Source organism: Mesoplodon bidens, assembly GCF_964165515.1.
Source record: "Mesoplodon bidens genome assembly, chromosome: 6".
In the NCBI taxonomy this organism is placed as follows: Eukaryota; Metazoa; Chordata; class Mammalia; order Artiodactyla; family Ziphiidae; genus Mesoplodon; species Mesoplodon bidens.
In genome coordinates this window covers 24,689,249-24,701,938 of record NC_138162.1, presented here as the reverse complement: position 1 = coordinate 24,701,938, position 12,690 = coordinate 24,689,249, and the positions used below count along the sequence as shown (strand labels likewise).

The following is a 12,690-nucleotide window of genomic DNA, read 5'->3' as shown; positions in this document are numbered from 1 at the left end:
GTTTCATTCTCGCTTCATTTCTTGTGAGGTATGGAGCACAAGGAACAGTCCCCACTTCTTACCCATTAATTTGGTGTGGGGCTACCCATCCATTAGATTTGAAATACGGTTTACTTGGGGTTCCTTTCTGACAAAACATCGTTTTTCTTGTGGAAAAATGGGAGCATACAGAGAAGTATAAATGACCATCTGTGTATTCCCACCATTCAAGAAGAATTAACGTTTAATAACATCCGATCAGCTTGCTATGTGATAATTGTATATACATACTACTTTTATTTAAAAATTAGCGTCATGCACTGGATATGTAGGTTGATTATTATTTCGAGAGAGACATCTTTATGCATAAATCTTCATCGACGTGCTCCCCTTGGAAAGGGTGGTAACTTGGAGCTTCTGACTGCCCTGAAAGGGCGGGCAACTGCAAGGGATCCGCGGGATACAGCAGACACACGTTCAGAAGCAGAACGAGGGATCCAGGCCCTAATCGCCACCTAGCGGTGGCCTCCGGCGCCGCCCGCCGCGCGCCGCACTTCTCCCGCACTGCGCAGGCGCCATGCATGGAGACCGGAAGCGGAAGGCTTGAACGCGTTGGGTGGGCACCTGTGAGACCACTAGCCATGCGCGACTTGGAGGAGCCCGGCCCTCGACCCACAGTGACCTCGTGCGGGTGCGTGAAGCCGGCTCTGGAGACAGGTAACTTCTAAGAGGCTGAAGGTCCCGCACTCCGAAGAGCCCTAAGTGCAGGGAGCCGACTTCACTGCAGGGAGGGACGGCAAATGCGAGACCTAGAATGGACGTGGGTCGTTTTTCCTGATTATTGGAAGGCACGGGTCATGTGCTTAGGAGACCACGTGATGTGTCTTAGGCGAGCGGGATGACATCATCTCTCCTGTTCTGTTCTTGGTAGCTAAGGTGGCCTGGTCTTGGCAGAACAGCTACGTGCAGTGTAGTGGCCTTTGTCTTGGGGAGTTCTCACCCATAAATGAGAGATAGGATATATACAGCAGGTGTTCTGCCGATTCGGGATTAACGCCACAAGAGAGAAGCAACCTGTGCTGCAGGAAGTGTAGGAAATAGTTTTAAACTGGGCATTGAAAGATGGCATGAGTTTGTTTCTCTTTATTTTCACCCCTATTTTTAGGGCAGAATATATTAACTTTAGAAATCCGAGGAAGCAAATGGAAAAAAAGATGAAAGTAGTCGGCCATTACCCAGAGAAAACCACTGTTAATTTTTGGTGTCTACTTTCCATAATAGTTTCAGTGCCTACACACTAGAAACATGAGGTGATACGCGACACCACTGTTTTATAACTTCAAAAAAAAACTTAAGGACTTCCTTGGTGGTGCAGTGGTTAAGAATCCACCTGCCAGTGCAGGGGACACGGGTTCAAGCCCTGGTCCTGGAAGATTCCTACATGTTGCAGAGCAACTAAGCCCATGCACCACAACTACTGAGCCTGCGCGCCACAACTACTGAAGCCCTCGCGCCTAGAGCCCATGCTCCACAGCAAGAGAAGCCACCGCAATGAGAAGCCTGTGCACCGCAATGAAGAGTTGCCCCCGCTCGCAGCAGCGAAGACCCAACGCAGCCAAAAGTAAATAAATAAATTTAAAACAATAAAACAAAACTTTGATTTGAATCCCAGCTCTACATTTATTAAAAACAAAACAAAACTTAAGGTTCATGAAAATCTTTCCATGGCAATTAATAATGTTAATTTTGAGAAGTTGCACACTATTTTATTTTATAGATGTGCTCTTATTTAACCAGTTCCCTATTGTTGGGCATTTAGGTTATTGCTGGTTTTCATTGTTCTAAATGAAAGTTTTGAAAATAAAATCTTTGTGTATGTTCTAAATGTTTAACTTGAATTTCTAAAAGGTATTGTTACATGGTCAACGGTTGTGCCTGTTAAAAAAAATTGTTGCATACTGCCAGATTATAGGTTTGATAGTTTTTTAAAAATTAATTCATTATTTATATTTTGGGCTGCTTTGGGTCTTCGTTGTCGCACGTGGGCTTTCTCTGGTTGTGGCGAGTGGGCTACTCTTTGTTGCGGAGCGTGGACTCCTCATTGCGATGGCTTCTCTTGTTGCAGAGCACAGGCTCTAGGCACGTGGGCTTCAGTAGTTGTGGCTCGCAGGCTCAGTAGTTGTGGCACATGGGCTTAGTTGCTCTGCGGCATGTGAGATCTTCCCAGACCAGGGCTGGAGCCCGTACCCCTGCATTGGCAGGCAGGTTCTTAATCACTGAGCCACTAGGGAAGCCCCAGGTCTGATATTTTGACAGGCAGGAAAGAGCAGGGCTCAGAGGTCTACAGAGCATGGGGTCTGGGAGCTGTAAGTCAGAAGTGTTGGATGGGGGACTTCCCTGGTGGTCCATTGGTTAAGACTCTGTGGTCCCAGTGCAGGGGGCCAGGGTTCGATCCCTGGCCAGGGAACTAGATCCCACGTGCATGCCCCGACTAAGATCCCGCACGTGGCAACAAAGATCCCACATGCCACAACTAAGACCCGGCACAGCCAAATAATAAATAAATAAATAAACAAACACAAGGAAGAGTAGCCCCCGCTTGCCAGAGCTAGAGAAAAGCCTGTGCGCAGCAACGAAGACCCAACCCAGCCAAAAATAAATAAATAAATAAATAGTTAAATAAATAAATCATAAAAATTAAAAAAAAGAAATATGACAGCTGTTAATAGTGGGAAACAAAAAGTTTAGAGAGTAGCGAGACATAAGGAACTCAGAATCCGGAGGACTGGTGTAGTGTGTTTTGAGGAGGGGAGGGACTGGCAAAGGGAAGACAAATTATAACAAGGGTAATTTAATAGTCCGGGCAAGAGGTGAAAAGGACCTGGACATTTCTGTCTGTACAAGACTTGTTGATAAGACTTGTGTACAGAAAGCCTCTGCGTTAATAACTTGTTGGGTTTTTTAAATTATATGGTTAGTACAGTTGTAATATTGTTAAATTGAGGGAAAAGCCTGTGTAAGGGCTTTAAAAATCTCTCCTTGCTGAGCACCTTCTGTTGTACTAGGTACTTTACATATTTTAGTCATCTTTCCAAGATAGGATGATTATCCTTGTTTTATAGCTGAGAAAACTGGATTTAGAGAGGTAAGCAGTTTTGCCCAAGGTCATACAGCTAGTGTTACGGCCCTGTGTTGTTTTTGTCCTTTTTCTCTTTTCATACCAGCCATAGGCCCCAGGGAAACTTCTCCCTCTTTCCATGTGGTTCTCATGCCAGTACTCCTCTGACATACCTGTGCTCTCCCTATTCTGCATGTATGTAAGGCAGTTTGATTTAATTGTTGATTTACCTGTCCACTCTGTCAATGTACTGCACACCTTGATGGTGAGAACTGGTTCTTGTTTATGCCTGTTCCCAGGCACTCAGCACAGTGCTTAATGTTTTCTTTTTGTTTGTTTTTTGAGATACGAGGCAAGAGGAAGAAGATCAGAAATCCCTTGGGTGGATGTTCTCAGGCCTCCACTTCAAGGAGAGCATTCAAGCAGAATTCATATTTGGAAATCATTGAGCATTTATATTTCATAGCATTTAATATCCCAAGAACCGGGGCACAGAGAATAAATAAGTTCCAGACGTATTAGAATATGGTTAAGTTCCGACGTTTATTAGATGGATAGTTGATAATGTTGAGAGTGGTCCCAAAACATTTGAGAGTGACATAGCTGAGGGACTCCTTCCAATGTAGCTCGTTCAGTTCATTGCTTACCCAGTGTTATCTTGCTTATGTTCTTATAGGGGTGAACAAACAGGGTTGGAATCAATCTAATTGGTTACAACTTATAATTATCATAGCATATGTATCGCCTGTGAAAAACAGGTATAGACTGATTCAATGACGTGATAACTCAAGTTAGTTATAAACTTTAGACCCGCAATCAGTCAAAGGCAAAAGTCTTTGATCATTGCTACAGATACGACATTTCCCATGATACTGAAGCCTATTGTGAGTTTCTCTCAATCAACTGTTAACTCCACTGTGGTAAGAGTTCTTGTTTTGTATCTTTTCCCCAAACTTAGCACAATGTCTGGCAATTGTAGACACTTGGAAAGTGTTTGTTAAATAAAGCAGAACATAACTGACTAGGGTAGGAGCCCTTTTTGGCCATTTTTCTTCATGATATTTTTATGAACACCAGAGAACTGTTTGACTTCAGTTCCTTCATCTTTAAGATGTTTACTATATCAATTCCACAGAGCATAGGTGAAGGTTTAAAAAAAAGAGTGCCTGTAAATGTCGTTGGAAAAAAATTTAAAGTCATCAAAAACGTACACAGTGTCGATGGATCTTAGAATCATAATATTGAGAGAGAGAAAGCAAGTCTGAGAAGATACCAGTTGTTTTTTTTTGTGTGTGTGGTATGCGGGCCTCTCACTGTTGTGGCCTCTCCCGTTGCGGAGCACAGGCTCCGGACGTGCAGGCCCAGCGGCCATGGCTCACGGGCCTAGCCACTCCGCGGCATGTGGGATCCTCCCGGACCAGGGCATGAACCCGCGTCCCCTGCATCGGTAGGCGGACTGTCAACCACTGCGCCACCAGGGAAGCCCCAGTTTGATTGTTTGTTTGAACTCACAGTTCCATCTTTATTACTTTTAACAAAAGATACTAGAATGATACTTTTGTCTCTTCCTTGGTATTTGTCTACTGTATTAACTTCGACCATCCCGATAGAAGAATGTGCCAATAAATTATTGATGACTTTTTACTGTTGCCTGTATGGTGCAGTGATATCAATATCAGAGGGATTACAACCAGCCTAAACAGAAAAGAACACAATTTAAAGTCTCCACCAGTTTTAACCAGTGTTAAAATTTTGGTGAATATCCTTCTAGATGGCTTTCTAGACATACATATGTACATGTTTAGTTAGGTAAATACATAAAATTTTCATAAATAGGATTATGTTACACACATTCTTCTTTCACTTTTTCACTTTCCATTTTAATCAGTTTAGACTTACATGATCCTTTTCTCCGTGTAGCATGAATTTTTAAAGCACCTATCCTCTTGTAGGCAAGTACTAGACAATGAGAACATAGCAGTCAGTAAGACATAAAAACTCCTGCCCACATGGAGTTTACATTCTAGTGGGGCAGAGAGCTGCTGGAGCAAGCCTAACCTGAAATCTATACTGCCTCTAGATATTTTAGTACTGTGATCCCATACACTCCCTTTATTGCTTAATTAAACTAGTTTGTTTCGTGTGTTCTGTTGTTTTCAATTGAAAGCATTTTAACCTATATACAGTCTCTGTCTCCTTATCTTTCATTATTCTTTTCCTTGTATTTTCACACTCCAGCCAATCAAAATGGCTTGTTCGCTGCTTATGCTATAAAATTTCTCACTTAATTTTGTGCAGCTTATTCCCTCTGTTTGAAATACCCTCTTAGCCCTAACCAAGGTCATATAACATAGTAATGATTGCATAGAATTTGAATTATAGTCATAGTAGGTCTTCTAAAAATGAATTTTTCCTTTCATTCTTTCTTTCTTAGACCAATACTCTTTCCAGTTTATTATCTAAAGGGATGTATTGATAACAATGATATATGTAATGATAAGGATATTTATATGTATTTTTGATTGCTATAAGAATCTTATTTTATAGTTGCATAACATCTAATAGATTTTAAAACTATGAAATCGATGCATTAAAGAAAACATGTCTTCCTACATCTTTGCTTGACCTTTTCATTAATGATTTCTTATCTAATTTTCTTCTGTAGGGAATCTTTTAACTGAGCCAATTGGTTACTTGGAATCCTGTTTCTCGGCCAAGAATGGTACTCCAAGGCAGCCATCCGTTTGTAGCCATTCACGGGCTTGTTTGAGGATTAGAAAAAGCATCTTTAATAATCCTGAACATTCCTTGATGGGCTTAGAACAGTTTTCTCATGTTTGGTAAGTTGTTTTATAGTTAGAAATGGTACTTTGGACCATAACTTGCCCTTGAGTAAAGTACTCCAGTTGGAGGCAACCCTGGAGACTGCCATCCAGACCACCCTTGTCTACTGCATGGGATTTTTGTACTAAATTCATGCATATGATTGTCTGCGTAACTTGGACACCCTCGGGGAAGCTTGGGATCCACTGAGGGGCGCATTCCATCTGCAGTTGGTTCCAGTTTTGCTGAATGACTTCTGTTGAGCTGAAATCTGTAGACCTTCTCGATTCTGTCCATGGGTCATTATTCTGTCCTCTAGACCACGGGTCAGCCAGCTATGGCCTGTGGACCAAACCCATCGCATCTTCTGTTTTTGTAAGTAAGTTTTTGGGAACATAACCACGTGCATTCATTTATGTGTTGGCCATGGCTGCTTTTGTGTTACAACAGCAGAGTTGAATTATTTATAGCAGAGACTCGTTGACCTGCAAACCCTAAAATATTTACCACCTGGTCCTTTACAGAAAAAGTTTGTGGACCCTGCTCTAGACCCATGAAGTATTGTTTATTCGGGTACTTGACAAAAGCCTGTTAAGGTCCTAGCATGTGCCAGTTATTGTGTTACGGGCAGTGGATATAGAGATAAGACCGTCTTCTTTCAAAAAATGGGAATGATATTACTCTTTTTTCCCCCACTGATTACATTTTAGTACCATTAGAAGCATTCTTTCTGTTTTAATTTGTGGGGATTAAAGGCTTTTTTCTTCCTCAAATCATTATGATAGATTAACTGTGTTCTTTTCTTACTCAGTGGTTTGGTTTATTTTCAATAGGATTTTGTTTGTTTTTCACAAAAATGGTCATTTGAGCTGTAAGGCGAAAGTGCAGCCTCCTAGGCTGAATGGTGTGAAGACTGGCGTTTTCTCTACAAGGAGCCCACATCGTCCCAATGCGATAGGACTGACCCTAGCCAAACTGGAAAAGGTAGAAGGTAATTTGTACTTTTACCATTTTTTCCTTAACCAAAAGAAGTCTTATAAAATCAACATAGTATTCAGCACTGGCTGTTATTGAGACAAGTACCAATGGTGTTAGCCCCTGTGAACCACCAGACATTGAAGAAAATGAAACGATTAAAAGAATGTCAGCATTGAAACACTTTGGAATAAGCTCTCATAGGATGCTCAGAGTTAGTTTATGTCATTATATTTATCAGAAGTTATTAAATTATTTAAAAGTAACTCTTAAGATTTTATAATTAGTAACCAAATTTTTTCTGACTTGGAATGCAGTAAATATAAAATGATCTAAAAATAACTGGACACTCTTGGGGCTTCCCTGGTGGCGCAGTGGTTGAGAGTCCACCTGCCGATGCAGGGGACGCGGGTTCGTGCCCCGGTCCGGGAAGATCCCACATGCCGCGGAGTGGCTAGGCCCGTGAGCCATGGCCGCTGAGCCTGCGCGTCCGGAGCCTGTGCGTCCGGAGCCTGTGCTCTGCAACGGGAGAGGCCACAACAGTGAGAGGCCCGCATACCGCAAAAAAAATAAGTAAATAAATAACTGGACACTCTCAAAATTTAACGCACAGTAACTGGTTGCACGTGCATATATGGTCAGCACATCTGACCACAGTGTGGTGGATCATTTCTTCCTTGCACCCCTGAGGAAATGAACATACATCGTGTCTGCTGTGCCGCTGTCCACTGTGATGTGAGGCAGAGGGTCTGGGATGAATACACCATAGGTTGAACATCTGTCAGATTGTGGGAGAACCTGTGTAGAATACCAGATTAGATTTAACTACGTGTTCATATATAAACACGTTACTGAGCCGTTCAGTTTTGAAAGCCTCCCATTCTTGAATGCCTTGGACCTGATCAGCATATTTGGGTGTGCTGGGTAACACACAACTTGGGTAACAGTACTGGAATGTTTTATGATCGTTCGTGCAACCACACGTATTTTCTGAGCACTGAATATATGCCAACCATTGTTCTAGGTGCTGGGAATATAGTGGCAAGCAGATTAGATAAAAATCCCATCCCTACAGAGGATCTTAGCATTCTAATGGGGAAGATCAAATCAGAAAGGTGAAAGGCAAACACAGTAGCGCTGTAGACACTCTTATAAATAAGCATTATGAGGATGACTAGTGTTTGTGTGGTGCTTTGCAGTTTATAAAGAGTGTTCATGTATGGTATCTCACAGTGGCTCGTGGGCTTGATAAGGTAGCAGTCTCCGTGTTATGGGTGAGGGCACTGAGGCTCTTTGATGTTTGATAATTTACCCAATAGCATCCAGCCAGGGGGTTGTCTGACTTCAAATCCCATGAACTCTCACCTGTGTGTGCCCCAGTGCTTTTCTTTCTATTGCAGACATTATTAGGCATAATCTATCACTTAGAAAGTCCAAAATCTTCTTTCCAAAGTTCCAGGTTCATTCACAGTAAGCATGTTTTAGAAATCAGAGTCCTTTGTTAGTCATGTTTTTCTCAAACGGAGATAGGATCAAATGTGATCACATGCAGTTTTTGATTCTCACCGGGCCACTATTCCAAGGATCAAGTTAGTAGACTTTGCCCCAGTAGAAGGAACTGAACAGCAGCTGTATAAGTGGGACAACTGGGGACCTTTCCTTAATATTTGGTAATGGTGACTTATGTTCTGTTTAATTTTTTTTTTTTTCGCTGCGTTGGGTCTTTGTTGCTGTGCGCGGGCTTTCTGTAGTTGCAATGAGCGGGGTTTCTCATTGCCTCTCGTGTTGTGGATCATGGGCTCTAGGCATGCGGGCTTCAGTAGTTGCAGCATGTGGGCTCAGTAGTTGCGGCACGTGGGCTCTAGAGCATGTGGGCTTCAGTAGTTGTGGTGTGTGGGCTCAGTAGTTGTGGCATATGGGCTCTAGGGCACGTGGGCTTCAGTAGTTGTGTCGCATGGGCTCAGTAGTTATGGCTCGTGGGTTCTAGAGCGTAGGCTCAGTAGTTGTGGCACACAGGCTTAGTTGATCAGCAGCATGTGGGATCTTCCCGGACCAGGGATCAAACCCGTGTCCCCTGCATTTGCAGGTCGGTTCTTAAGCACTGTGTCACAGGGAAGTGCCGTGTTTAATTATTCAGTGGAGTATTAGATTTCTATTGCTGTGTAACAAATTACCATGCACTATCAGTTTAAACAGCACGCATTTATTATGTGTTTAAAACATCGCAATGTTTCTATAGGTTAGGAGAATGGGCACAGCTTAGCTGGGTCCTCACTTAAGAGTCTCACCAAGCTGCAGTGAAGTGGAATGAGTTCTTTCCTGGAGGTTTGACTGTAGAAGAATCCATTTCCAAGCCTACTCTGGTCATAGGCAGAATTCACTTCCTTGCAGTTGTGGTTCTGAGGGTCCTGGCCTCTTGCTGGTTGTTGGCTGGTGGCTGCCCCCAGCTCCTAGAGGTGGCCCCCAGCGCCTAGAGACCTTTCGCAGTGCCTTGCCACACGGGCTTTCCCAGCAAGGCCGCTTGCGTCTTCAAGCCCACAGAGAGAGTCTCTCAAGTGAATCTGCCAGCAAACACAGGAGTCTTAGATAACATAATGTAGTCACTGAAGTGATATCAAGTCATACTCAAGAAGAGGGGATTATACACCAGGAGGTGACATCATGGGGCCACCTTAGACTCTGTTTGACACACTGGAAACCATCATCAGTCCCATAGAGATATATGGAGGACTCTGATGTGTCTGGAACAGAGTTAGAAGCCTCCAGTGATGCAAAGGTGAGATGGCCCCACCTAGTGCTCGAGGACCTACTTACTGTCTAGGGGGAGAGACTCTAAGCAGGTCATTGCTAGACCATGTGACGAGGCCTCCAGGAGAGGTTCGGGCACAGGTACCTCTGCGGAACCCAGAGGAAAGAATGCTTATGTCTGGAAGAGCCAGAAAGGCTCTGTAAAGGAGGTGTTACGTGAGAGCCTTGAAGAGCAATTAGGAGTTTGACAGATAAAGAAGAGAATGGGTTTCTAGGTAGAAAGAAAACTGTATGTTGGCACCAGGTATAAGAGGGCCTGGTGTGTAAGAGAATTGTGAGTAAGCTTGGTGGGGTTTAAGCAGACGTTGTTGATTCTCCAGTTGTTTGCACTGTTTTTCATTGTTAATATTTCTAAGAGGATGTTTTTCACATTATAGGTGGAGCCATATACCTTTCTGGAATTGACATGATTCATGGCACACCTGTACTAGACATAAAGCCCTACATAGCTGATTATGACTCGCCACAAAATTTGATTGAGCCTTTAGGGGACTTTAATTTACAGAATAACCAATGTAAACCAAAAACCGTGTCCCAGTGTGATGGCAAGACTGATAGCTGTGACCAGCAACAGCTCTCAGGGTACGAGGAACCACAGCTCTACAGTTGCACTAAGGAGAAACCTAAATGTCCTGAAGATAGAACTTGGGGAGAAAACAACGCAAAACACGACAACTTAGCAAAAACCCAGCAAAGCTCACCTGAGCCCAGGGAGAGAGCAGCAGATTTGGGTGAAGAATCAGGAAGTGGTCCAAGTCCTAGGGTAGCAGAAGAGCAAAGTGGCCCATGTTGCCTGGAGAAGAGCTTTTCAGAGGAACAAGCAGACAGCAGGCTGAGGAGAGGGGAAGCAGCGGTGGTGGCACAAGGACACAGCACGGAGATGCCGCCCGAGGCTCTTCCCTGCCCTTCCAGGGCGGCTGGTGCAGCCCACCACAGTGCGGTCCCCAGCTGGGTGAGAGAGGCTCCCGTGGCCACCTTGGGAGTCCGGTTTACTCCTCACGCGGAGATGGACCTTGAGCACCTCAGCTCAGGTGAACCAGGTACTTTCCATTTCTTGTTTCTGAATGAGAAATGAGCTTTTACTTGGAGGTTTAGGCAAACTTGCTATTTCTGAGGGCAGTTCTTTTTTCTTCTTTTGCGGTACGCGGGCCTCTCACTGTCGTGGCCTCTCCCGTTGCGGAGCGCAGGCTCTGGACGCGCAGGCTCAGCGGCCATGGCTCACGGGCCCAGCCGCTCCGCGGCATGTGGGATCTTCCTGGACCGGGGCACGAACCCACGTCCCCTGCATCGGCAGGTGGACTCTCAACCACTGCGCCACCAGGGAAGCCCTTTGAGGGCAGTTTTATATAGAGTATTTGTGATGATGACTTGTAAAGAAATGTAGAAGTACAAAATCATACTTGGGCAACGTCATCATCTGATGGCTTTCCATCAACAACTGTTTGTTCAGCACAGTGAGTGCCGGGCACTCAGTCAAGTGTTCACTGAGAACGGCTGCTGCCCAGGAATTGGGCCTCTTGTTTGCCTGTGGCAGTAGCTCTTGGAGTTCTCAAACAGCATTCGGAAGCTAAATTGTGCTTGCTCTGTACCTATGTAGATTGAGTTTTTTCATCTGTTTCACTATCTGAGTAGAGAAATGTCTCATCTTGTTTTACCTGTTGGGTGATGGATAGCTCGACCTCTGTCACAGAGCCCAGGAGTAAGAAGGAAAGAGTGTCTTAGCACAGAAATTGTCCCCATAAAGTCCCAGCACTAGAGGCATGCACTTCACTGCAGAAGAGAAAGGCCACAGGGCTTTTAACTTGGAGCCTGTTTACTCTAACACATGGTTGTTAACGAACATTGTTATCTGGTTTTTCCAGCCCACAAGCAGATTCCAAGCAGCTGTCCAGAGTGAAGGAGAGGCCCATTAAAAAGTGGGTGCGGTGATTCCTGTAAGAAGTAGCCAGTTAGTTGCCAAGGAGATGTCAGATTTCACCTGCCCCTGGATGGTGGTTCTACTCATTCTTTCCTAAGGCTTTATGTTTAAACAGAACATTTGACTTCTAAATCAATCTCTTTATTTTTAAAGTTTTGTTTATGAAAGTTGTTTAATCACTGTGTACAGTTCATGGGAAGAGGAAGGTCAGTTTTTTTGTGTGTGTGTGGGGAGTGGGATGCATCCCACATGGCTTGTGGGATCTTAGTTCACCGACCAGGGATTGAACCCTCGGCCTCAGCAGTGAAAGCGTGGAGTCGTCGCCACTGGACCACCAGGGGAATCCCCAAGTTGTGTTCTTCTTATTGCAGGTATTGGTCAGGCTTCATTTAAATATTTTCAGTCAGCGGAGGAAGCAAGGTGTGCCATCAGGGCTGTGCTGTCAGCCGACCCTCGGTCTGTATATCGACGGAAACTCTGCCAGGATCGTCTTTTCTACTTTACAGTAGACATAGCACATGTCACGTGCTGGTTTGGTGATGGCTTTGCAGAGGTCTTAAGGATCAAGCCGGCTTCTGAGCCTGTTCAGATGAGTGACCCTTCGGAGTCCTTGGTGTCTCTGGGATCGTGAGTAGCCTCCATCGAGTCTTTAAGACAGCCTAATTGACTTCGGTATGGCTGTTGGATTTTCTGTACAAGCTAATGATGTGCCTTCTTTGCAGAAAGAAGCAACACTTTGTGATCTCACTGCTTTGATTGATTTGGGTTGTTCAGAATATTTATTTGAAAAACATGTATTTTAATAAACTAAGAGATACAGAATTTGGAGAAATCGCCATATCATGATCATTTTTGATCAGTTAGTGTTGAAGAATCCAAAGGTGATGCTTTATCAGTGTTTTCTGAAAGAAGTCAATTCTTCTTGGCACTTGATAAAACTGGGCAGAAGCTGGGGGGATGTGTTGAACAATTCATGTTGGTTTTTTTGTCTGAAAAAGCCTGACCTCTCTGTTTTATTCTAAATCAAACTGAGTTATGATATCTTAAGAAACTAACAAATCAAAACCAA

At 43.9% G+C, this 12,690-nt stretch overlaps 1 protein-coding gene across 3 annotated transcripts; it reads left to right on the top strand.

Moving 5' to 3' along the window:
- Positions 1-453: 453 nt before the first annotated feature.
- TRMO (tRNA methyltransferase O) lies at positions 454-12,443 on the top strand. Of its 3 annotated transcripts, none has more exons than XM_081237120.1 (5): positions 454-696; positions 5,763-5,937; positions 6,754-6,911; positions 10,081-10,743; positions 11,993-12,443. In XM_081237120.1, exons 1-5 carry the CDS (start codon positions 561-563, stop codon positions 12,250-12,252), a joined length of 1,392 nt encoding a protein of 463 aa, XP_081093246.1. In that variant the 5' UTR covers positions 454-560; the 3' UTR covers positions 12,253-12,443. The 3 variants fall into 3 exon arrangements, with proteins under 3 accessions (XP_081093246.1, XP_081093247.1, XP_081093248.1); XM_081237121.1 differs by lacking the exon at positions 454-696 and adding an exon at positions 1,209-1,600; XM_081237122.1 differs by lacking the exons at positions 454-696; positions 6,754-6,911 and having other exon boundaries at positions 5,860-5,937.
- The last annotated feature ends 247 nt before the right edge of the window (positions 12,444-12,690 follow it).

Coding starts and splice junctions, on each gene's coding strand:
- TRMO (XM_081237120.1), top strand. CDS start 561: ATGGAGACCGGAAGCGGAAGGCTTGAACGCGTTGGGTGGGCACCTGTG. Junction 5,938..6,753: donor GAACAGTTTTCTCATGTTTG/GTAAGTTGTTTT, acceptor TATTTTCAATAG/GATTTTGTTTGTTTTTCACA. Junction 6,912..10,080: donor CAAACTGGAAAAGGTAGAAG/GTAATTTGTACT, acceptor TTCACATTATAG/GTGGAGCCATATACCTTTCT.